Source organism: Phalangium opilio, unplaced genomic scaffold, assembly GCF_054372755.1.
Source record: "Phalangium opilio isolate 3A_F unplaced genomic scaffold, DU_Popi_V2 ptg000048l_1, whole genome shotgun sequence".
Classification (NCBI taxonomy): Eukaryota; Metazoa; Arthropoda; class Arachnida; order Opiliones; family Phalangiidae; genus Phalangium; species Phalangium opilio.
The window spans coordinates 6,314,865-6,340,463 of NW_028324170.1; the positions used below are offsets into that span (position 1 = coordinate 6,314,865).

The 25,599-nt window shown below is 36.4% G+C and overlaps 1 protein-coding gene across 3 annotated transcripts in view; it reads right to left on the reverse strand.

Annotated features, from left to right (window-relative positions):
• Positions 1 to 25,599, reverse strand: part of LOC149674023 (cell adhesion molecule Dscam1-like) — a 68,631-nt gene that overhangs the window by 26,919 nt on the left and 16,113 nt on the right. For 2 of the 3 annotated variants that reach the window (XM_089839859.1, XM_089839861.1), the window contains exons 2-8: positions 16,538 to 16,729; positions 14,794 to 15,204; positions 14,201 to 14,362; positions 13,335 to 13,625; positions 9,449 to 9,568; positions 4,422 to 4,601; positions 2,657 to 2,804 (exon numbers count right to left, since the gene is read on the reverse strand). In XM_089839859.1, coding sequence (XP_089695985.1) covers positions 2,657 to 2,804; positions 4,422 to 4,601; positions 9,449 to 9,568; positions 13,335 to 13,625; positions 14,201 to 14,362; positions 14,794 to 15,204; positions 16,538 to 16,729 — 1,504 coding nt within the window. The remainder of the gene's footprint in view (positions 1 to 2,656; positions 2,805 to 4,421; positions 4,602 to 9,448; positions 9,569 to 13,334; positions 13,626 to 14,200; positions 14,363 to 14,793; positions 15,205 to 16,537; positions 16,730 to 25,599) is intronic. The other variant, XM_089839860.1, reaches the window with a different exon arrangement.

Sequence of the window (25,599 nt, forward strand, 5' to 3'; positions counted from 1 at the left end):
TCGATGTTGTAGACCCCATGTTCTTTCACACTTTCCACTCAGTTTGACCCTAAGAATACACCCTTTAAAAATGGCAGACTTATCAAAAACACCCTGTTTATGCAGAGCTCTTACATAAAATTTGAAGCAACGATGGCCATGCTAATTAGTCTAGATATCTACCATTAAGCCGTAAAAACGGGAGCGCGTTTGAAAAAAATTTATATCAGAAAGTTTATAGTCAAAGTTACGGTATAATTCTATAATCAATAGCAAGCCTTCGATCTGCTTTTTTCTATCAAGGTAACCTTGAAGTGAAAGAATATATTTAAGTAAGTGAAACCCTCTCTTTTGTTTTAACCAATTGGTTATTTAAAAAAGATGGGTTCGTAATAAGGAAAAAGTAATCTTTGCTAATCAAATAACGTTAATTCGAAATGAACGAATCTGGATTGTCAAGACTTTGAAGGTCTGTTCAATTAATATTGATTGTTCTTTGACTTATAGAGAAAGGCGATTATGATAGTAAATATTTGCTTCTCCATCAACCTGATACTTCAAAAATGAAAGCCAAAAAATAAAAAAAAAATTGAAAAGTAATATCGTTATATTTTTTTCGTCTCCTATGGCGTGTTTTCTTGATATAAAAGTTTGGGCTTTCTCTTGGAAGACAGCATAAAGTAAAAAATAAAAGAAAGAAAATGAAATTGAGTGAATAGCTGACGTTAACGCGCCCATGACAGAAAGTTCGTTTATAGAGAGACGGGAAAGCAATTTATAAAAATCACATTCCTTAAATCGAAAAATCATACACGAGAGAGACATTGATTTTTTGGGGGACTCTAGGCGCTGCACCAGCCTCGGTGTGACCCCCAAAGAATACTGATTTCCTGACTGCCTTTTTTTTCCTCTCGCAACAAGGAAACCCGAGAAACAAGATGGGATAGTCGCCCAACAATTGTCCACTTAAATAAACCATAAGTTCTCCACATGAAGTTGGACTTCTACTATAGGTTATTTTGGTAGCGTACGAGGATACATGATAAAACTGAAAAATTCAGCACCATAGTTTGCGGTCGCCTGCCATGATGAGTTCAAATCAATATTGTCGATGGAAGGGCCTACGTCTTGACTATTCTTTGTGAAGAGATTTCATAGACATATATAGGGGAAAACATGGCTAGAGCAGACAGACTGGTCTCTGAATGTTTGTCACAAATTCGAGGATGTATTCTAGAGGTCAGTTAAAATAACCTAGCGTCCCATTCCGGGGTACTTGTCATTCCAATTCAACTTGGTTCGAATGACGATAAAATGTTAAAATTAGAACTATCTGAACTTTTAACCCTATACTGTCATTTTTATTTGCCCTTGTCTAATTTGCCACTTCATGTAGGAACACCAGTACCTCGAATATTTGACTAAAATACATAGACAGTAAAGTATAACTTTCAATATAAAGATTTTGTAGGGAAACTAAAACTGGTTTAGGCACGAAAACGTAGGAAAAAGTCTCGTTTTTGCTTTGGCAATACCGCAAATAACTCTTGCCTTAAAAGAAATGCTTAATCGAACACAAGAAAAAGCGGGTTTTTACGATCAGAAACAGTTTAGAAAAACAAATCAATATCGAAAATGATCCTTGATTTATGAAAATGTCTTTCGGTTTTAAGCTTTGAATAACTATGGTCCTTTAAACTCGATTCTTTCCTCTAAGCGAGGCCTGCAGCGGGAAAGACACCTCGGTGATATAGTATTCTCGGTGGAAATCACGGCCTACATCCATTTCGTTCTTGATAAAGTGCTCGATACTGAGTTTTCTCTCTAAGGACCACGATTAACTAACTAGGACAAACATTCGATTCCAGCTCAACATTTCTTCTTTCGGCTTGAAGTAGTCGGCCAGCGGCCAGGTTTGAGACCAGACATCGATGTTCGGCCTCCTTAGTAAGAAATGGTTATGACCGTTCCGTTTTGCGAGAAGGTACGCGTCCAATAGATCTTTGCCCTTGGGCTTTATTGGGTTTAGCAACCGCGCAAAGTACACATATTCAATCTTTTATCCGGTAGGAAAGTTTTCATTAGTCCAGGTTTGTTTTATAGAAGACCTCTAACTTAAAAGACTTTAAATGAATTGGAAGGTACAGCGTATGTCCTAATTAATCATTGTTTGGTCTTAGACTAATGGTCTTTAATTATTGAGTTAAGACTACTTAATTCCCAGATAAGTGCATAGCGGAAAACCAACTCCAAATAAACACGATTAAACGTATTGGGTTCTGGTGGGTCTACACAAGAACGTGAGATTAACTCGGGTACTGTTTAAAAGAGAATACTATATTTATCCATGAGAACTTTGTGGCGGATCTACCTCATCATTAAATTATAAAGGTATCGCCACTGAAGACTTGAAACGTACTGAAATCAATGTGGCTGACTTATGGAAGCAACCCTTTGGTTTAACAGCGTCACCCTGCGCATGCGTGTAAATTACACTACATTATGTAATGGGGCAAGCATTGTTTTCTTTCGAGGTTCTTAGGTAAATCAAACAATTGGTATCCGTATAGAACTAGGATCATTACACCAGCTTAAGAGTCAGCCTGCAACTCGTGCGTGTGTAGTTGACTATAATAAAATGAGCGTATAGTTAAAGTAAATAACTTTGCGTATTCACCTTGGGTCCATCGCGGGTGAAAATAGCTCCCCTTCTTTATTCCAAGTGAAACGAATGGGCAGGTCACCGGTGGCCGAGCAATTTAGAAGTATGGACTGACCCTTGACGACTTGTACCGATTGAGACTTCGGGAATGTCGACGGAACGCCTTTTGTCGGGTGTAATCCAGTTCAAGAGGGTGGTAGCGAGGCCACGGAAATAATGGGACGAGTAACGACAATGAAAAAAGAGAGAAAAAAACAATGGAAGAAGAGGTTATAGATGTATATAGTCAAGAGACAGTCAAAGGAAATGAGACGCGGCATTCTGAGCAGGTCGTTTTCGCCCATTAGGCCAAGCCGCGTGGTGGGAGCTATAACCGTAACCGCCAAGGGTAACGGTAGATGCCTCCATTAGGACTTGATCGTCCGCTCGAATCTCCATGGGTTTTTTTTTGGAGACAAGCACCTACCACCGTGTACGCGAAAGAGCGATATTACCGGGACACTCTTCAACCTACAACTATAGTCTCGGTTAAAGAAAAAAAAACGGATATAAAAAGATAATGGATGGTCCAAATCTTATATATACGTTATTCCATCCATAAATTATCGCTTACAAAGCCTTACTTGGTCGAAACCGAGTATTGAATGTTAGCGAATAAAGAAACCCCGTCGTTATTAGATTTATAAATTTTAAAATATCTTTCAGACATTTTAAATTAAACCTTATAGTCATTGTCGCCAAAAATCGAACTTCCGGTACCGTCCGTTTCATTGTCAAGTTATCAATTTCGTTTAACTTGCAAGATAATCGTAATACTTCGAATGTCTTGTGAAGTTTTTTTTAATACATTAAAAATTAAATTTTTATTGCCACGAGGTACTACGCATTTTCTATGGGAAAGGTTACGTATTATCCCATAGAGACTCTTTATAAATTTATGACGAATCTGTTTGAACATTTTTATCGACTCGAACATGATGTAATCACCGAAAACGCTAATTGCACCGTATTTTAATATCACGCCATTAAAACGGTCTTTCCGGGACGAAAGAATAAAGTTATATGACCTTTCATTTTATAACCTATAAAAATGACTGAAATCTGTGCAAGGAATATTAAACAACGTGAAGAAACTATCGGTTCCATCATGTCATAAAAGGGATAGTAGCCTATAAATCGATCATTAAAATTTCGAATCGAAACTCTTTCAGAATAAATATCAAAAGACTGCCTTTCTTTTATACTTCACTATCTATATGTTTTGAGAATTATCTATTTTAAAAATAATCTTTAGCGACATCTTGAAGAAAACGGCACAGTTATGACGTCAGCACCTGCGACGCACTTTGAAACTTTAAAATACCCCGAAATAACTTTTCATTTTTGCTAGATCCAAAGAGGGTATAAAGATGAGGAGTAGAAAGTCGGAGAGGCTCTAGAGTTCTGGCTTTTCGTATCAGCTTCCGGTATGCGGGGGCATCTTTCTCTTATTAGTTGAAATATGTCGTACCGGATTTTAGTAAGAAGATTAAGAAAAGCTTTTAGCATCTACTCCTTTCCTTTATACCTTCTTTCCTGCACCCTGCAATTCTTGACTTTATACTGTACTTGCTATTCCGTGGACCAGGGCGGCCGGTGTCAAGTCAATTTCGGAAATGGAAGGGTACCAATTATAATTTTAAACTATTTAAAATACGAGACACGATTTATTAGCCGTACAAAGAGCGTGGTCTCCTGAATGAAAAGTGAGAGAAGTGCATAGAGTATATTTTAGACTTACTAAAGACGTTGAGCATAATGACTGTGCTTAATCCCGCTCCGACACCGTTGTTGGCTTCGCACAAGTAGCTGCCGGCGTCCGATTTCTGCACTCCTCGAATACTTAATGAACCGTTGACAAGGATTTGGATTCGAGAGCTGCTGATCAAGGTTTTGTAATTCTTCCGAGAACCCTCTGTATCTGTGAAGAGAATACAATGAGAATTAAGGAATGAGTTAACCGTCAGCGTAATTTACAACTCTCTAAAGTCCGAGAGCTGATCAAGGGAACGTGAAACGGATCTCTCCAAAGAGAAACTCGAAGCAAAGGGCTGAAACCTGAAAGTCCGATTCTATAACTTGTAAAAGTTGATTGACCTCTTAGCCTTATGATTAACCCCTAATTAAGTATTTCCACCATTTTTCAGTCCCTTTAATGATCCACTTCTCGTTCTTTTAAGTTGCACGTTTTCAAAGTGCATGCGGAGCTCCGCTTACAAAGCTGTTTTCGCAACATCCGCTTTCCCAAATCCTTTTACAGAAATTTTTCCGGAAAGAAATTTATATTACAAATTTACTAAAGCTAATCTTTAAACGTGTTTGTTATCGTTACGCTTTCGGAAACAAAAGGGTTTAACGTATTAGCAGCGCCATACAGGATAGGAAGTATTTTAAGACTTAAGAATAACGTTTTAGTTCACTTTATGATGCTTCCCTTAAAGGGAATATGAACAGATCAAAACGTTTGTTAAACAATGAGATATTTTATGAGAAAATGCAATTATTGTGCTAATTAAGGTTTAAACCTTTCCAAAACGGTTTAAAAGGATTGCAAAGAATCTCTTGTAAACGCGGTTTTAGTTATGTATTGCGACACTGCATTTACAAAACGTTATTTTAGGCCTATAGGCAACTTTGAAACCAATAACGCAAACGTTTTAGTGCTCGCCTATCGTTCGATAAGAGCTTCACTTTCTCTTTAAGTAAATTTATAACGTTATACAATCGAAGCTAGAGAGCTAAGTCTTGTAGCTACCGTATGAGTTCGTAACAGCTTTTGGCGGGCTTAATTTTAAAGGCTATACTCGGATAGTCAGCCCCGCCTTCTTTATACATATCCGCTGCCCCTTCCAATGATGATTTATAATTATAAGTTTCTCCCGCGGCTCATGCACTCTTGTAAGTTCTCGCTATTGGCGAAATGCATTAGCTTAATGTAAAATCTCTTTCCACGTAAGTCGGATATGGGCTTTGGGATCAATAACCACACCTATAGGACTTCGTTTTTCCCTAGGAATAATCGTAAGTTACAAAAAGTCGAAAATTGGTACAAAACAGAGATGAAATATGTGAAAATTGTCAGTGGGTGTGTGCTATTGGAGATTATCGCCTAATACACAGCAGCAACAAAATAACCCCTAGCTTTCTTATACAGATATATTTGGTTCCTTTCTAATTTTGATCAAAAGTTGGTCTAAATTGGTGTGGACGAGTTATAACTAATCCTAACTTATAGGCGAATTGCTCAGATTACTATGTTTAAAAACTAATTTTATTGCAAGAGCATAGTTCTGATGTTATTCTATGTTTAAAAAACTGTACAGGTAACACTAGAAAATCGGAATGTATCATAGAGTATCTAAAGACGGAGTAGCGCTAATAGGCTAAAATTTACCCCATACTACTATTTTTTGGACTATTGAAGCATAGGCCATAGATACTCTGATCTATAGATGCGTTTTAAGAGTATATTTTTTTATAAGAAGGGTAGACAGTAACTGTTAAAAAATTGAATTTTTTACTCAAAGGTACAAATTGGAATGGAATTGCCACAATCTAAGAGAGATCTTCAACTGTACGCGACGGTCTAAATTTGAGGACTTCTTCGATTTCTTAAGTATACTAAAGCTAAGTACAGTTAATAAGCGAGTCCCCAACCATCTTTTAAATGGAGTCCTTGCAGGTAAGCTTACAATAACTTAGATTTATTGACTATATTGGTATTTAGCTCTGTTTACACCAATAATTTAAGTACACCAATGAAGTCTGTTTGATTAATTAATGTTTATGAAACGCGATATGCAACGGCTTTACGGGAATCTTGCTTAATAGTTTGAAAACAAATCTTCTAAGTAAACTCTTAATAAATAGAGTAAATTATTCGTAAAATTTGAAAGAATAGTGCACTTACGATGATTTTACTCTAAAGATTTATTAAAAATCCATTAAAATAATTTCCCCAGGTAAAATGAGAAATGACGCGAACAAAGTAGCGCTTAAGCTAAAAACTTCCGGGAAATAATGGACTGAATTTTGGATAAAACGAAATGTATTTTTGGAAAATTGAAGCTATACGCAGAAATTTTGCAGGGTGGTTGAAATATCTCAAACCAGTATAGTTTCTATTCGGTACTTCTTATTCTACCGAAATCTAGTGTTTCAGTCAAGTATCATAGTTGAATTATTTTATGAATTTTCAAGGTTCGAGATTGAAATATATTTTTGAATTAATCTACGAACCATAATCGATAAATACTTTTCTGTCGAAATGAAAACGTACGTACTTGATGAAACAGGGAAAACTAGTATAGTGGTTTATTAAAACCCATGTCCTTTGAGGTAGATGGACAACGAAGGGTCCCTTCGCTGCTATTCAACTGTAATCTCTGATAGGCTGAATCTGTTCTGGTATGTTTGAGCCTATACTGTGTTTGAAAATTGGAGATATAGATTTGGAAGTTTCAAATTTAACAGCAAATTAACAGACAACGTCTGGTTAGTGTTAGTTCTGCGTATCTTGAAGTTGAAGTTTGAAGCATTGAAAATGAATGGGGATTATCTTGAAAACTAACTTGTTCATTGTTTGATAAAGAATGCTTGATCAAAGGCGTTAAGTGGAACGTTATTTACTGTTGTACAAACGTAACCTTAGACAAACACGTAATTAAACGTCAGAATTTTTTAAAAATAAATGTTTCGTAGGCGTATGTATGCAAAGAAGACTATCCAATAATCCATTGGAACACGTCTATGATACGTATACATTTTATAAATTATAAATTAAAGAACGCGAGAAAAACAGGCTTTTGAATATTTTATCAGGCCTGAATCGATGCTGGCACTGTGGTATACCTTCTCTCCCAAGTTTTACGAAAACCACTCCCAGGCCGACCCTTCCAAGTCAGGCCCAACTCGGGGTACCAGAGCATTAAACTTAAGATCTTTTTAACCCTAGAAAGCGACGCGACTCGCATCTATAATCGAGCAGCTATCTGGGATGGGTCGACCAAAAATAAAAAAAAAGAAAGCTTTCCATCCTAAATCGAGCGAATTCCTAATTCTCTATTCGAGCATTCCAAATACCGTCGTTTGGGAAAGGCAGAACCTAGGATCAATTTATTGGAAAACAAGCAAGATACGGATCCAGTTCATACCCATCCCCTTCGGGTCGGACACTTGTATCTCCTCAAAACCTAGATCTTAAAATTCAAATTGATAGATTAAAGAAACAGTAAAGTTTAATTTCGGCTACAATAAGGTTTTCATAGTTTTAAATACCCAAATATTGTTTCAACTCTTCTTTATAAATAGATAGGCTAAACTTCCTCAGTAGTTACTTTCGAAATATCCGACCCCTCAACCTCATTTTTCTTATTCTAACTTTAACTGCCGTTTAAAAAATCCAACCGTAGTGCATCATTTGTTCCTTTTTTTGGAAGGGCAAGGAACCACCAAACTCGGTTTACTTAGATTCAATGTTAGAAAAGAAGCGCGAGAGGCTGGGATTTCTTATCAATAAACAGAATATTAGCTTCGCTTCATTAGCTATATCTTTGTATAGCTCGCGGTGGTGGTGGGTAGACGCTCTAGCGGTGGCCCTTAAATAAACTTTCGGCTTTCGATTCGATCACTTACTTTCGAATTCTCCTGATTATTTATTCCGATATGAGATCCTAAATTTGGAAAATGGAACGGGTCGGTGGTTTTTTTGAAAAAGGGAAAATGTATTTTTGTTTGCTTGGGAAAGCGCGTTATTTATGGTTAAAGAGAGTTGAAAGCAATTTATAGTTTTGGGGGCCAAAAATGCATCTGACGGCAATGCCCAGCTTTGTTTGTTAACATAACTAGCGCCATTTTACCGCTAACATCCTTTAAACGCGTGTCTAAATGTGGTAATTAGGAGATCCACCTTAGTTTTCAGGCTAGTAGAATTCATATTATTTACGTAATGAGGCCAGGGTACTTGTGGACAAAAGGTTCAGACTACTTTGTCCTGCAAGTAGCCTAGCCTCCTTGTGTAAATCGTGTGAATCCTCCTACCCTGAAAACTATGTTTACTCTCGTTAAATTACCGCAATCGTCTAATAAGAGTTTAGCACAGTAATTGGAATTTTGAATTCAGTTCGAATTTTAAGTCTTCATTGGAAAAGTATAAAGAAATTTGATCAAAATGTTATCGGATATTCTGAATAGCGTACCGAAAATTGGATGAATTGTTCAAATTACTGAATTTAATTAACCATCCATTAAAGGAAGGGCTGTGTGCTTTTATTTTTCATTTTCAAAATATTTTCTAATGGAAAAACAAAAATTAACTTATTATTCTGAATTTTCACATTTTCAATTATTAGAGCTATCAAAACCTGATGATAGTCCACTACGTTGTTTTGAGGGTCTGAATCCCAAAATAGACATTTAGAAACTAAGGTTTTTATTTAAAACTATAATAATCTATTTGTACTACATATAAAAACCAGTTTATTACATCATTACCCGAAGGTGTTAACCTTTTTATTTGTAATGAGAAACATTATAAAACAAGTCTTCTCTTAGATGTCGCCATAAAAGAAAAAATAAAACGAATTTGGTTGTCGCCAGCAGAATTTGACCCCAAATTAAAAAAGCTTTTCAGTCTGGATCGATAATAATTAAGGATGAGTCGATGGTGGAGGAGGTGTGAAATAAAACGGGAACAAAGGAATGAACGGAGACAGAAGAACGTAATAAAAAAAAGGAAAAGAAGAATTGAAAGGAAGAAGATTTCCTTACCAGCGGCTACCTTCCACCTGACGTGTGGTTCTGGAACTCCCTCAGCCTGGCAATCAATGGTCACGGCATTGCCCACGACAGCGGACGTGTCCTTCGGTTCCAGAAGCCATCGAGGAGCCACTAGAAAGAAGGAGACGACAAGAAAGAGAGAGAGTGAGTGAGAGAAAGAAAAAACGGTCTCTAGGTAGTAAGTCCCTCGAGGTAAAATCCCCTAATTATTTGGCTAATACTGAATAAAGACCCGCTAGACTTCATCCACTGAAGTACGTGTGCTCCTAACATACGCCGGAAAAAGACAAAAGAAATCTATTTCCGTACCATTCCGACTTACATGTACCCTAACACATTCTAGTCTTACTGGCAATCTCCGCTGCGAAATAGTACATACATAAAGAGAGCTGTTGAATATAACCCTTGAAATTGATTAACTCGCTACAACAAACAGAACTATAAACTGGGCAGAGAGTCGGTGTAAAACTATTATTGGTATTAAGTAGATAATCAGATTTCAGTTCAAAAGAAAATTTCACTTCCGGATCTAAAAGGGCAGGCAAATGAAGTGAAGTCTAAGTTTTACAAATGATTGACCCTCTTTATCCCTTGCCTGTTGGGTAAAATTTTGAGTATTTTAGTTCATTAAATAGCATTAGATTTTAAATATTTCGTGAGACCGTTGTGTTAAGTGACAACATTTCGTAACTGCGAATATCACGACGCCATATTTGTATTGAAATTGAATTGGGATGTATCTACTACTACCACCATAAGCAAATGATACTTTTTAAGTTGCCATCTTTTGGAACGTCTCCCGACCAGGCTGAAGTGAGACGGAGTATAGGCTAGGGGGGGGGGACAGGCTAGTCCTTTATAGATTACATTCAATCATAACTACTTCATGTCTATAATGAACTTATACTACTTGTAATACGTCAATGCTACACCACGCAAATTACTTATCCAGCGTCAGAGATTAGCGATGCAAGGGTAGCGAGTTGCTTACTTCACAACGAACGGTGCTTCTTATTTGTTTCTAGTATAATAAATATTTTACGTTAACCAGTAGCTAAACGTGTGTTCTCTTTTTTGAAATATATTCCCTTGGCGCAAAATAAGGGTTTTAACGTGGGTAAGTTAAAATATGACCAAACTGAAGTAGAGGGTTTAGAACCAGGCTGAAAACAATGTTTTCTAACTCTAATGGCCCTTTCAACAGCTAATGTTTTCCCCGCTTTAACCCCTTAATAATTAATTGTCGGCCAACATCTAACGCCAAAGGGAATGAAAGAAAAATAAGCCGTAAAGGGTTAGGTACGAACGCCAAGGGGCCTACAAGGGACAACGGATAGGGTCTCCTTCATTTAAACCGACTTTCGGATATAAATTGGAGAAAACAAAACGGGGGCCAACGGCCTAAAGTGCGGGGTTGCGAAAGCAAACTTAGATAGGGAAGATTGGAGTCAAAGGCTAAAGTATCTTTCAAGAAGGTATTATTTCTTCTAGCCTATAATTAGGAAATTGAGCGCGAGCAAACAAAAATATATCTAATTGACTTTTAATTACAAGTGATTGTAGTCTTTTAATGAAAAGATTCTTAGTGAGATTAAATTGAAAGCTCACTCCGTATGACAGTTGTCTTGTTTATAACTGTCCTTTGATCTCATTTTATTGTTTTTTCTGACGACATTGCTATAAGCGATAGTGGTGAAAGATTACAGAGACAACGAAACTAAGAATGTATCGCGTTAGATAGACAATATTAAATTTTACTTTTTAAAGTGGGGCCTTGACAATATAGTACGACTAAATTACGGTTTTCCATTCTCTTCTTCGGTTGGCTGAAACTTTGGCCTTTGAGATCGACAGTCGGATTTGGCGGGAAAATAACGAATAAAAATAGACCGAAGTACACAAATTTGAAAAATCACTTTAAAATCAACGCAAATGTTTTGATGAATTTTTGGTATTATAACGCGAATTAAATCAACTATCACCTCCCGTTTGAAGTTCATATGCCCTAGAATCGGTGGAAAATGACAAAGCTTCTCCTAATTAGAAAAAAAATCCCGAAAGGATATTAAGGACAGCTGTGTTCATCATTAAAAAGATCACGTACCATTGATTGACAAGCGGACTATTAACCCAGCGGATTGGTGATTAAACCAGTAGAATCTAGAATCAAAGCCCACGAAATCCTGGATTTCGAAGACTCAACAAGAGTGAACACCTTATTGAAATTAAGTGTTATAATATTGGAAATTAAGGCCTCTTACACCCAAGGTCCATAATGGCTCACAACCGTCCAATCTGACTGTGTTCCAGATATACTGAGAAAAATAGTTACTACTGTTTTCTGGTACTTGGACCAACTAATTCTGGTCCATTGTATAAAGTGTCCTGCCAACAATCTTCTTGAAAGAGAGCGTACTAGGATATATCGTATAGGTGTAGCTAGCTCATCGTCCGTCTATTTAGTGGGTGTGCGTTCCTCACCAAGTACACGCGGTTTTAAACCGGAGCCCCAGATAAGCTTCTTGAATTATTCATGATTCGGAAATGAAGCTACCACTGGAAGATGAGAAGAATTTGTTCGCTTGAAAGAAGAGCAAACCTTTTTCGCTCAAATTGATTGTCGCGCCTCTCTCCCTCTTCCCTCCCCACACACTATCCTCTCTCTCTGGCCAAATTATTACGAATGTATTCTCCGGGGCCTATTTTAGACCTTTACCGTACTTGGAAGTCCCAGCAACACAACCAACTAACCAAGCCTAGAAGCCTTAGAACCCCAAGGCAAAACAAAACGCGTTTTACTCTCGACGCTTGCGCTATTTCTTTTTAAAGGTGAAGTAAAACCTCAAACAGACAGTTTTTCACACTAGAGTTCACAAAACCTTTATTAATTCTTCATATTACTTATAGTATCATCAAAATAACATAACCTTACGATATCTTGCTTGTATTTGAGACAGTGGTTTGTTTCTTTGTGTGTTATCCCACATAATTTTAGGAATATTTTTTAATCTAAAACTGCCGCCATCTAATATTAGTGTTTACATACAGAAGGATCTCTTCCCTGTTTCCAGTCCCTTAGCTATAGTAAAATATAAAAAGCTTAACTATTGCGTTTGGGCGTCGGGTCACTACCGGCCATTCTAATGGGAAATTTCATTATATTACTGTATTAGAAGGCGGCGCTATTTTTATCACCCGACCCTACTCACGTACAATATACCTGGCCCTTCTTATTCACCACTTTGTTGACTGAGCCATGATAAATCTCTTTATTTGCTAGGAAGCCTAACTCTGTTGGCTTACTGGATTAAATTTGTTGATACTGAGCGACCTCGTATATTACTTTCACCGAACTCTCCCTTGCTCCGGGAGTCCGGGGGAGTTTTATCCATTCCTTTGTATGTATCATAAAACAAGTTAAAAGTAAAGGCGTTGCCTTTCTTTTTAGAGCTTTTATTGCTTTCGCAATTAAGAGGGATAATATCGTAGAAAATAGCCCGGAAATGTTTGTGTGGTTTCTTATCAGATATTGCGTTCAACTAGTAAATTTATCAACGATGGAGTCATATTTATCTTTAATTTCAGATTCGAGAATTCGTTCTTTTTCAATCTTAGGTTAGGACTGAATACTGAACTGAGAGAGGAAATTCAAACAGTTTATTGAACTGCGAAGATAATGGAATTTTTTAATGATAAGAAAGCGTTGCCTGAGAGATGTAAGTTATGACAAGTCCCAAAAGTTTCATCATTCTTGATGTTGCGATGTGCAATAGCAAATATAATCAGAATATATTTGTCTATCCCAGGACTATTTTTAGGAACACTGACTATAATTTACTCGTGTTGTAGACTTTATAATTTAGTAAAGAGAGCTTACCTTTGACTCTGAGAATGGCGCTCTGGTAATCGCTGCCGACGCTATTTTGCGCGATGCAGCTGTAGTTTCCGTTATGTCGAACGTAGAGGTTTTTGATATTGAGGGTGGAAAAGAATCCGTCTTCGGCGGTCAAGACGTTCGCTTCCAAATCATTTTCGTTGAGAACGACGCCGTCTTTTTGCCACCACAATCTCATGGGAGGATCGCCTCCGATCACCACGCACGTAACAACTGTTCTCATACTTTCTTGTAGATTATTTTGAAAGAAGAAAGGCGCTACTTTTGGGCGAACTTAAATAGAGAAAAGAAATAGAGAGTAAGGTATAAGAGACGAAAAAAAAAAGATGTCGTTATTAGGCTGGGCCAATTTATTTCTTCCATTTAATATAAGGCATGGCTCCCTTACATCAAAGAGGATATAAAGAAAAGAAGTAGAAGCGAGGTTTTCCATTAATGTTTCTCCAAGTATCCGATACACAATATTTCAACCAATAAGGGTGCGGAGAAAGATGCACTCGCATACCAGAAGCAGAGAGAGAAACTTTCAAACGAAGCGAGAAAACTTCTGCCCAGCTTTCTACTCCGCTTCTTTATATCCTCTTTGCTGGCATAAGTGCATTAGTCTATCTTTCTACCACATCACAAATAAAATAACAGAATTCCCGTATATCTGGCGAATTGAAGCTCAGTATTTCCTTCGGTAAAATGGGCGAGTATTAGCGAGGGAATCGTTTGCGTTATCCCCACTTTTCTTTTGTCCCGATAAGGATCAGACATTCGTGCTTCAATTCATTGACAAATATAGATTTTCGACTTGTCGATAAATCGATGTTTCAAAGTATGAGGTATAGTAAATATTGTCTTACCTTTAACAAACACGTGGAAGGACGTGGCCAATAGTTTACCATCCATACCACTGACGGTGCATGAATATTTTCCTTCGTCTTGAGCCTTGTCTACTTCAATTATAGCCAAGGTTCCATTATCGAACACTTGTTGCCTTTGGTTAGTAGGTAAAGTTCGACCATCTGCACCGTAATACGTGTCGAGGTAAAAGAAACCGTAAAGAGATAAACTTAATTACCACGGATGAGCATATAGTACAGACGCGTGGCTTTGGTCAAATCTACAGGGATAAAAGCCTGGCCCTTAGTTTAAAGACCGTATGTGTGCCAATAGATATGACGATATTTACGTTAAAATAAAAAGTACTCTAGAATAACGCCATTTTTCAATTCCCTCTGCACCTTGGAAGATGGTAGAACAAAAATCAATTTATTCCCAAACCGAATTCAGACATTTATATTATTGCTAGGAAACATGATTCCAAGAGTAGGAGAAATATGAGACCCACAACAGTTTATTATTTTTACCCCTTAACAACTGATAATTGCGTAAAACTCGTCAGACCATTGAAAAACCCGAGATAGACTTTTAGATATGAATTAGTTTAGCTGACCTCTCTCCCACTTGACTTCGTTGAAAGGATAACCACCAAAGGGACATTCGACGTAGTTAGTTTGACCGGCTACAGCCGAGATATTTTGCGGCGATCTCATGAATAGAGGACCCATGACGTTCAAACGAGCACTGTGACGCGTTGTTCCCGAGGGATTGGTCGCGACGCAAGTATAAACGCCACTATCTCGTATTTCCACCATAGTAAAGTTGATCGAACCCCGAACTTCGTGTCGTGTCGCTACGTAACTATTGACTCTAACTCCGGGTCGCGAAGTGAGAGACCACGTTCTATCCAAAATCCATGTCACGTGCGGTACAGGAATGCCTTGAGCGACGCAACTGAGGGAAACGTACACTCCTGGACGGACGGTAGTCTCTTGAAAGGCGTGCTTTAAAGAAGGCGACTTATCTAGATCCACGAGAATTAAGTTTTAAAAGGAAGAGAAATGAAAAAGGAAATTTTGTATTAAAGACAAAGAAACTCGCTCAAGATTTATAGAATATACAAGGGGAGGTTGAACTCGATGTATTCTAGTTCCCGTCCAATAAGCACCAAGTGAACTATTGTTACGCTTCACTATAGTGTACGTCTCTTGAGTAGTAATTTATCGGTTCTTTGGGCTATTTTTGGAGTGAGAGTCGGGCTATTAAAAAATGACGTCACAAGAGACTGGCGATTGGGAACAAAGGAGAACCATAGAAACCAGATCACAATTTCATATCAATGAAAACTTGCACTTTGTGAAGAATGTTAAGAGTGTTTTTAATTAGTTTTAATACTGAAGCTCATCTCTATCTTATAAATGACAGTTCCAACAAACTTTCAAAAGTCCCCAAAATGACCTGGAATCTGAATATTGTGAGGTTCTTTAAACTTCTTGCAGAGCGAAAGCAAGGTTGTAATAGCTCGTGACCCAACCTTGAGAATCTAAACCAAACACTTCTAACACCTTCCCCTAGTATTATTGATATCAACGATAAAGTTTGGTCAAAGGTGACTTTGTACAAAGAACAGACAAACAACGTTCTTAATTACATATACATAACTCTTTCTTTAATAACTTCGTATTATTAAACTTCCTTAATTGTTTAGATTGATATTGAGAAGATTTAAGCTGTCTTAACACGCATCTATGATTTTGTCTAATGTTAATCGCGTAGACAATTGATATCAAGCGCGAATACGCAACACTCAATCCCATCAATATCGAGGCTGTTTATTCAGTTCAGGTAATTCCAATTCTGGCAACAATAGCGACTCTTGTTTATTTTACGTCGTGTATGCACCCTGTTGTTGCGTCAGCGTCCAGACAACGTGTACAGACGCTTATACAGATTGGCTAGTTTTGTTATCGATCGAAGTTGATATCGAGCGCCGGAGACGTCTGGGTACTGCGGTCAACCATCGATATTGATGAAACAAGTTGATGTTACGCTCTATCGAAACCTAATTAAATAATTATAGCTTAGAATGTTTCTGTAACTATTTTTCAATGAAGTCATGATTCGAGACTGCGAAAGATCTCTTGTATATTTGAGAAACTGGTTGGTTGGTTTGTATGTTAGTTCTTTATGGGCTGTCACAATTCGTTATCGAATTTGATCAAACTGCGTGGTTGGCATCAGATACCGGGTAACGCCAGGTACCTTAGCTAAGTCCGAAAGGGTAGAAATGAATTGATAAGCCAACCTCCCATTTTTTATTCTCTATGAACCTTAGTTGTTTCGCTTTTAAAACATACCGGAATTTCGGGAATGTTTCTTGAAGTTACCTGTCGGAAAATCCTTCATATTGTTAGATCTTTTGGACCTTCCGTGTCGCAGGCGACACTCGTCACGCAAACCGAGCGGAAACGGGTTGCAAAAGCGACGGTATCTTCCAGTGGCGTCGGCGTTTGTCGTACGACGTTCCACCCTTTGTCCTCGACGCGTTCCTATAGGAATTTAACGGAAACATTAGATGTAGTAGCAAAAGGAACTTAAAATCGCGTTAAGAAGCGCTTCCCGTTCGTGAAGGGTCGTAAATAACCAGGGCGGGAGAATAATAAGTAGTCGGCTGTCTTAAAATCAATTAAGCCTTTTCAAAATTAGGTCGTCCTCGTATAATAAAAGCCTTTTAATTTATCCACCCATGGAAAGGACAAGTTTCGCAAAAATCGTTACTTCGCTTAGCATTAAACTGACGGTGAGAGCCCAATTAGCAAAATAAAAAGTGGGCCGTAATAAGAATATTACGAAATTTCCATGACTATTAAGGTTATTGGAATAGTCTCAAATAAAGTGTGGAACAGATCATAGGAACACTCATTCTTCACGAGTAAAATGTTGCTGTACCGTGGACAGTAAAGTAATTGGTATAATAAATGTCAGACCTATGACAGTAAGTTTGAAGCTAGAAATAAGAGTGACTGATCTGATTTTACGACCAGTACAGCGACATTAAGATGATTGTTTAGTCTGATTTGATCCAAACTGTATATTTAGAACCGAGGCAAAACCGTTTAATATTCTTAAATATTGGGTAAAAGAATATACGAAGTGATTTTTGGCAACATTAATATTACAACACGTCTATTGCAAGCGTCACTGTTCTGAGTAGCAATTAACAATGCGCATTATGTAACAGGGATCGAATACTCCATCACTTAGCGGTCACTGGCGTTACGTGAAGCCATTTACCCACCACATACTTTAAAAGGTTTTCTGCAATTTTCCATCAAAACTATATGTATTTATGCACCTTGGATTTCCGACCTTCAGTTTCGCGAGTTAACATGCTTTCAACTGAGAACTTTTCCTTCTCACCAGAGCAAAATTGAAAAGTACTTTAAAGGAAACGCTCGGCCGAATACAGTTTTCTAACAAAATTGCTCCATTGGGGGAAAAAAGATTATCGCCAAGGACTAAAGCGACGAAAAACGCGAGAAGGAATTAAGGCAGTGCGATATCGCATTCAATCTGAGTAAATTTATGTAGAAATACCTCGCTTTTCACCGCGGCAAAGTATATATTTGTATATTCAAAATGTGAGTGCCCGCAAACATTTGCAATAGAGGAAAGGAAATATACTATAGCCTTTGAAGATTTTTTTTCACAGTTGGTATAAATGTGCTTTAGGTCGGCAAATAGAAGTAACCGATTTAATATCTACCGTTTTCAAGGCAGAAAACGTCCATCTTTTCATAAAACACGCTGTAAAATGCACATTTGAAAGAAGTTTTAGTTGAACTAAGTCATCTAAAAAATAACAGCCAGTATATACGTGGCGTTTCTGAAAAGTGTGTAAGAAATTAAGGGTGTGTTCTATGACAATTTTCCGTTTGGGTTACCATTTTCAAGTTACGATTGGAGTATTTACGGTTAATGGTCCACGTCAAAATACTTTTTTAAGCCGTCTACTATAAATTGTAAAAAAAACCGAATTGGAATAAATATAAATGGAAGCCAGCTTTAAGGGGTAAACTACGCTATGTATTTTCTACCCGCGCCTGTAAAACACTTTACCCGCATGGCACCCGTGCATTATCATCGCCTCGTACTTAATGGAGAGTATGAAAAATTTCTCCTTATCTTTAAACCATTTTTACCCTAGACTCTTTGAAACCGTTTTGAACCGTTATGGTTTAAATATATAATCCATTAAGAAAAAAATAAATAAAACTAATTTTATACCAAAAATCTAAATACTTAACAACAAAATGTTATATTTGAAAATTCCCAAAACGGTTAACTGGAAACGCTTTCAAATTTTCTAGTGTAAACCGGATTTTAAATCTACTTCAAATTGTAAGCGTATTTATACCAAGATTAAATACAAACTTATTTTAGTTCATCCTCTTAGAAATAAAATACAGAGTATATATTGTGGTCGCGCGGTTTTACTTCACCATAATAAAAAATAGGCTTTTTCTACGACAAACCTCCAGAGAAACTGGTTCCAAACACGCGTAATGTTTCACTACATTTTTAAAGTTTTTACTAAAAGAATTTCCAGAAATCGTTTCACATTTCTTTTTCTTTTTTTATTTTTTACAAACTTTTTTATACATCTGAGGATTCATGACGACGAACCCCGGAAAACCAACGTATGGCTTATAAAGATAAATATGATTCACGACTTTTTCTTCGACTATGAATAATGCGTAGGCCTTACTAAATCCCACTGCATACTTTCTTGGCTTCGCCGCTTGTAGGAGAACAGTATCACTCATGTTATAAAAATAATAGATTTTTTTTACCCCATTGAAATATTTCAAAATTGTTCCCATCCCAAAAAACGAAGAAAAAGGAGCAAAGTTAGGGAGAGATTACATAGATCACGTTCCTCTATTAATGGTACTAGATTTTTACAATACGTTTTACTAGGGATAGTCGATACCGGTCTTAGCCTGATACCGATACCGATACCGATATTTTAGTCTACAGAGTCATCTAGATAAAAATGAGAAGAATAATTTGAAGGGATACTCCGGAATAGTTCTCTTCTTTAGCGTATAAAATAATGCATATACTAATTGGAACCATGTTTCTATCTACAATATTACAGAAGATACAAGCAATTAAGTTTCGTAATGGACACTACACGTTAGGCTGTCCCGCGAAGCACTGGGAAGTACCCCTATTGACGGAATAAAAAAGGTCAAATTTAGTTTGAATTTTAATTAATTATTAATCAACTTGAAACATTTTATGAGTTTAATTAACATATTCGAGTCTATTTGATCATTCTGAAGAGAGAAGGTCAATTTGTTTGAATTCTTCATGCCTCCTCTAAGGCTCACGTAGTAAAAGTCAAAAATTTCTTCAACTAGAGTCACGAGTTAGAAAAATTTAATAAAAGCCTTTCTAAATTATTCAATGAAATATTCGCCAGCACTTGAAACCGTTTTTACAATATCGGAAAAAGTTCTTTTTTGACGTATTTGATCCCATTTAAATATGGGAAAATCGAAACCAAATTCGGAGGAAAAATCTGACAGAACGAATAATTTAATTTTCCTCCACAAAAAATAAATAAAAAATAATTTTTAAACTCTAGCTGCGGAAACACTTAAAGCGCTTACTTAGCGTTAAGAAACTTGAAGATAGGAAATTTTTGGCATTTCTAGTAAAAATCTTAATAAATGTAAAACGTTTTCGTTTTACATCCCGAGGGAGTTTTGAAATGAAAGTAAAATATTTTTATTGTAAGTTTTTTCTCCCTCTCCAAATCATACTCGCTTTCACTTTAGACCGTCTCGAAGTTCGAATGGAAAGCCTGCATGTATGCGGGGAAAGCGATACGAGTGTGACACTATGGTGATTTTCTTCGCTCCCTACCTTTCTGTTCATTGGTTCAGGAACGTTAAACGGTCTATAACGTCAGCCCATTTCAACCTTATCAGCAGTGCCATATATTCCCGGCGAATTTTCCTAAGTTACGCGTTTCGCGTTTTTCAAAGCAGATAAAACTACCTAACAAAATGGCAACTTATGGGTCAGAAAGAAAATGTTTAACCACGACAACTCGAATAGAGGTTTTGGTGAAAGGAGTGGAAAGCGTGTACCTTTCTGACAATCGCTATAAACAAATGGGGCCAATAGATGCTATTCTTCCAAATTTGTATTTACAAAAAGGGTTATTTAAAAAGTTTGCGTCGAATCTTCAGTTTCTGTTTCCAAACTCATCCGTATCCATTTTCTACTACTTTTTTTATTTTATTCTCTATGTTTCCTCTGAATCCTCTTTACCATCCGTGAGTGGAAAGACTCGTATCTCGTTGTACGGTTTTCAACACCGCCCTAACACTTTTCATTTATACGATACAAAAATATGGTGCCCTTTAGGATCCAGGTGTACCGACTCTTTACGACTGTCCTTAAAGTTTTAAAACTGTATTTTATAATTTATTTTTTCTTTGGAGAATTGAAAATTTAGAGTGGGTCAATTCTCCACTCTCAAAGAATTGTTGTGTGAGATAATGTGAAAGTTTAAAATGCAGAAATATATTTGTACAAGCCTTAATGTAAGAGAAAAATATGCCAGATAAGTAGTTCAAATTTTTCAAGATTGTACCAGAAGTTAAAGCCCTTTAATTTGTGGTAGACTTATCAGAAACAACCTTTTTACAATTCATCATTTTATAATAACAAGCAAACCTGTCTTTAAATATTTACAAGTTTAACTTTCGCTTGTACTGGCTTTTTCTAACGTGTTTTTCTTAAAAGATGAGGTCGTGATTAAAAACTTAAAAAGATCTAACACCCCATCTAACCGGAAGAGGGGATTTTGTTGCAGTGTTTGTGTAAGGCTAGAGAGAGAGAGAGAGAGAGAGAGAGATAATCAATTTGGCTAATGCGCTTGTTTGCCCTCGCCAGGCTGGCTGCCTTTGCATAAATGGAGCTAAATGAGGCGTTTGTTAAAAAACACGCTTTTGGCTTGTTATATTTTTAAATACTCATTAGGCTAGAGTGTCCCCGTCGCGTTTACAAAGTCGAAGCCGTCAACCTTTCTATTATGGTGATATACTTAGCATGAAGCTGCATTAGGGATAAAGCGGCGGAGCCCAGTAACAATAAAAAATCAACCCTATTTACAAAATTGCTCTAAAACCTCAAGTTAGGGTCAAATCGTTGAGATTTCTTTTCAAGATGAAAGTGTTGAGGAATGAACGTTAATTGAACACCCTAATCGTAAGTTCATAAGATATGTTCCATACGTTCGTCACTGGTTACTGAGAGCTTGTCATGAAGTGACGCAGGTGACACGTCATAGATTCACTTTTGGTGAGGTGCTGTCAGAGTTTTAGTACTGACTAAATAGAAAGATGGACTGCAAAACGGAGTGTAGTCAATTCTCGCTTGTCGTTCTCGAACTAGCTCTCAGTAAGTTTCTAGCATTAAAAAGTGTAGGTAATGTCATACTTATGGAACATATCTTATAAATTATTGCCTAATATATGCTTTCTATATAAATAAAAGTCTTTATTGGCTAATAATCAACGCCCACTTTAGCTAGGAAGCCGAAATTTTGTCGAGAGGTTAGTCTTACATACTGGGAAGACAAAAGCCATTCGATAATTCTCGGTACTAAAATATGAGTAATAAATGTCGCCAGTATGAAAAAGGCGTTAAAAGCTTTTATTCCCACAGAAAGACCGAAAATCCCTTAGTGTAAAACGTCGTGCTCCAATAAAGAAAAAAAAAACCCGCGAGGGTTCAATTCAGTTCTTTCACGAAGCGAAGACGAATAAAGCAATGTTGTAGAAAGAGGTAAAATGGGTAATAGGCTTTTCTTGACGTACTGTTAGCGCATTCGCTTATGGACCATGGATATGATATTGTATAGTGTACGTAAGAAGCTTAGAAATTTTCATCCGAGCAAACAACGTTTTAAGTAGCGGAGATTTATCTTTGTCTGGATATTAGGATCCGAAGCTGACAAATATCGGGTCCGGGAGTAAAGCCCGAAAGAACTGGATATACAGGGTGTGAAACTTGATCTGCCAGTCCATACACCGTAAAATGTGTCATTCTTCATCGCGTGGTAGCGCCAATTTAATGGTCATATTCTCTATCAATCATGGGTGTTTCTTGGTAGGTCAGAGATTCTTATTTGAGTAATGAACGTTCCAACAATATTTCAGCTTCAAACTTAAATTGGTTTGGTGTAGATCCGCTCATGAAGCCATTCAGTTTGCCAGTAATCTTAGTTACATATAGATGTAGATAATTTATCAGAATAATTAAATTAGCTAATGAAGATGAAAATTTTATATATAAAACACATACTATCGCAATAAATTTACAAGTTTATTTTTACTTCAATCCACCGGATCATACTTATAAATAAAATCCCCAATGTTGGACACGTTGATGTATCAGTCAATGAACTATGATAACTCTTAAAACTGCAAATAGCGTTAAAAAATTAGATATCACGAAGATTATATTTCTATAATTAGTCCATCTTTGGAAACTATAAGAAACTACAGCGGAATTAAGTCTCAAAACACTTAAGATTACGAAAGAACAATAACATATTGCTTTTCAGCCTTTTGAAGGTTAATTAAAACAATTAAGTCCTCGTCTTGTAATATGAACCATTCGTTAATTCTCGAAGTAAACTTGAAAATGTTTCACAAACAATGACATTTTATGTTAAGATAAATAATATCCTGTCGTTAGCACTTGGTTGAATGAAATACTTCCGTCATCAAGCTTTTAAGTTCTCATATTAGCGCTTAACAAGATTAGTATGTCGCACCCTGTATGTCTCGATGACCCGTCATCCGTTGTGGATGTATAGATTCTTTTGTTTCGGACGGCTTAACATCGATCTTAATCCGCTTAAAAGCGAACAAGGATGATGCCCTATAGCTATGTGTGTGTGTGTGTTTGGCCAGTAAAACTAACGTAGACGTCGTGTATTGAAGTGATTTGACCGAAAAATCACTTTTCCCAGAACACGTAACCTACTTTATTTCTTTCCTTCGATATAAAAGTCTCGTTATCCGTATGATCCAAGGAGAACTCGGGGGCGGCTCCCGTAGGAGAAACGCTTTCCAAAAATCTGCCGCAAAAACTAATCTTGTCCCCACAAATATTGACATAACCAACGTTTAATCCGTCTCGCTGAAAAAGGAGAAACGCTTGAAAATTGTTTGCGCGAGAGATTTTTAGTAAGTGCGTTGCTTTTTCCCAGAAAAGGGAATACAAGTTGAGTTGTTGCACTTAGACGCGGAACGACACAAGATTGATTACTTCTCTAAAGGGATGGTATCATCAAATTGTCGCGAATCAATGAAAAACTAGAGATTCACACGCAATTTTCACGTAGACCAACGGTGTCAACGAAACAGTTGGTGAAACAAAATTAGCTCTCTAGAAGTTTATAAGCGTTCACGACCTCAGTTAGTGATTAAACAATTTTTTTAAATAGTTTTATTGTGTACAATAAATACAGACTTTCATGTCTTTCGACTTCCGCGATGATAACAACTATATCTCGTATTTAAACGAATGTATCTCGTTCAAGTTATTGAATTATATGAATATTGTGTTGCCAAGAAAATTTAGAAACGTCTTCTGGAATATGCAAAATTTTGACACAGTAAATTTAATATAATAAAAATTATAGTTAAAAGTGTTATTTAGGAAAATAGTTACTTAGAAATACTATTCTTAAAATTTTAGCGTCTTATTATTCATAATTGAAGTTGAAATTGGCTTAGAAAAAGAGGAGTAATGCATCTGAAGGAAGAGCCTCGAAATTGGGTTTTTTAAATACAATTATGGTTGAAATTCAAATTCAGAATTTAAGGGATAAATTAACTATGGTCTGTGATGTCGAAGATCGCGACAATCTGGAACATTCCAGAACGTTGAGATTTAGCTTATCTTCGAGGACTCTGGGGCAACGGCAGCAAACATCGAGTGGGATAAAAAGAATTTGAAAAATCCAATTTTCGAACGAATTTGGTACAGCCGATGTATACGGTTGACTTGTTGGCTATGCGAATATCTTCGTTATACAGTTTCTCAAGAAGCGCGTACGCTCTTATGGTTCTATATATTTACATATAGAAACATATTTTCCCTTTCTTTCACAATACGCTTGCAAAGCAGCTAAAGAACAACGGGAATAGTACATCGACAAAAATCAGTTTCTATTTTGGTATATTTAAAGAGATAATAAAATGGTTAGAAACCCCCTTCTTAATTTATTTTGGTTGATAAAAACATCAAAATCATTAACGAAACGAAAATAAAATTGATTTATAAAAAATAATATCAGAGAATCTAACCAATTAGCTACCATAACAACAGCACATGAGGCTTTGGACAAACTCTTTAATTTTCATGATTGATAATTGGTTATGTTTACTATGGCGTTTTTAATCAAAATTCATGTTCTTCTATGATAATTGGTTATGTTTCCTATGGCTGTTTATTATTTTTTTTATAAAATACCATGTAATTTTGAAACTTTGTAAAGTTATAAAGAATTACCAGATGACTTTAGAAAAATTTTGTTAATGATTCTCATGTTCTGTTCTTTCATTATTCTAAATAGAAATAAAATAGTTTTCAACACATTTCATTCTCCCTTTAATCCTAAAATCTTATGGTACGAAGAACAAAAAACAACCCCTGCAGTTGGGAAAGTATTTTTGATCCTTTTTTCGAATATGTTTCGCAATTCGTATTTCAATAGACTAAAAGGATAATTTTCAGAGTTGCGGGGATATTGAATTTTCTCCGTAAACAGAAATAAAACAACCAACATTTTTTAAACCTGATTCTGAAAAATATTTGGTTTTTAACCAGAGCGAAGGAACTAGTGCTCGAAGCAAATTGGTTTAAAAGAGCTAATTTGTAAACACGTTATTCTGGTAATGGCTGAAAATTTCAAGTCTTTCATTAAAATATTAGGCCCATCTTTTCTTCCAACTTCTTGGTAGCACTCTATATACATAAAATAGGCTTAGATTTTTGTCTGAAATTGAAATTTTTGGCTTATTTGAATAGGTTGAAATATTTCCTTTTTCTGGCAAAAGGTAAATTTATATACGTAAATTTCTCACTCGCAAAATATTTATTTTAACACCTAAAATTTATTCTCTCAGGACTTTTAATAGAAAGTAAAAATACGTATCAGGTTGTTGCTAAAGCTTCCGGCTGTGTTTGTTCTAAATTTATCCAAACAATACATCTTTATTAATAGCTCCGAAAAGTCGAAAATTTTCATGCTCTAAGGACATTCATAAAATCAATTTGGCAGAAACATCAATTTTTTCCATAAATCTTGTTAACGTTTTCTCTT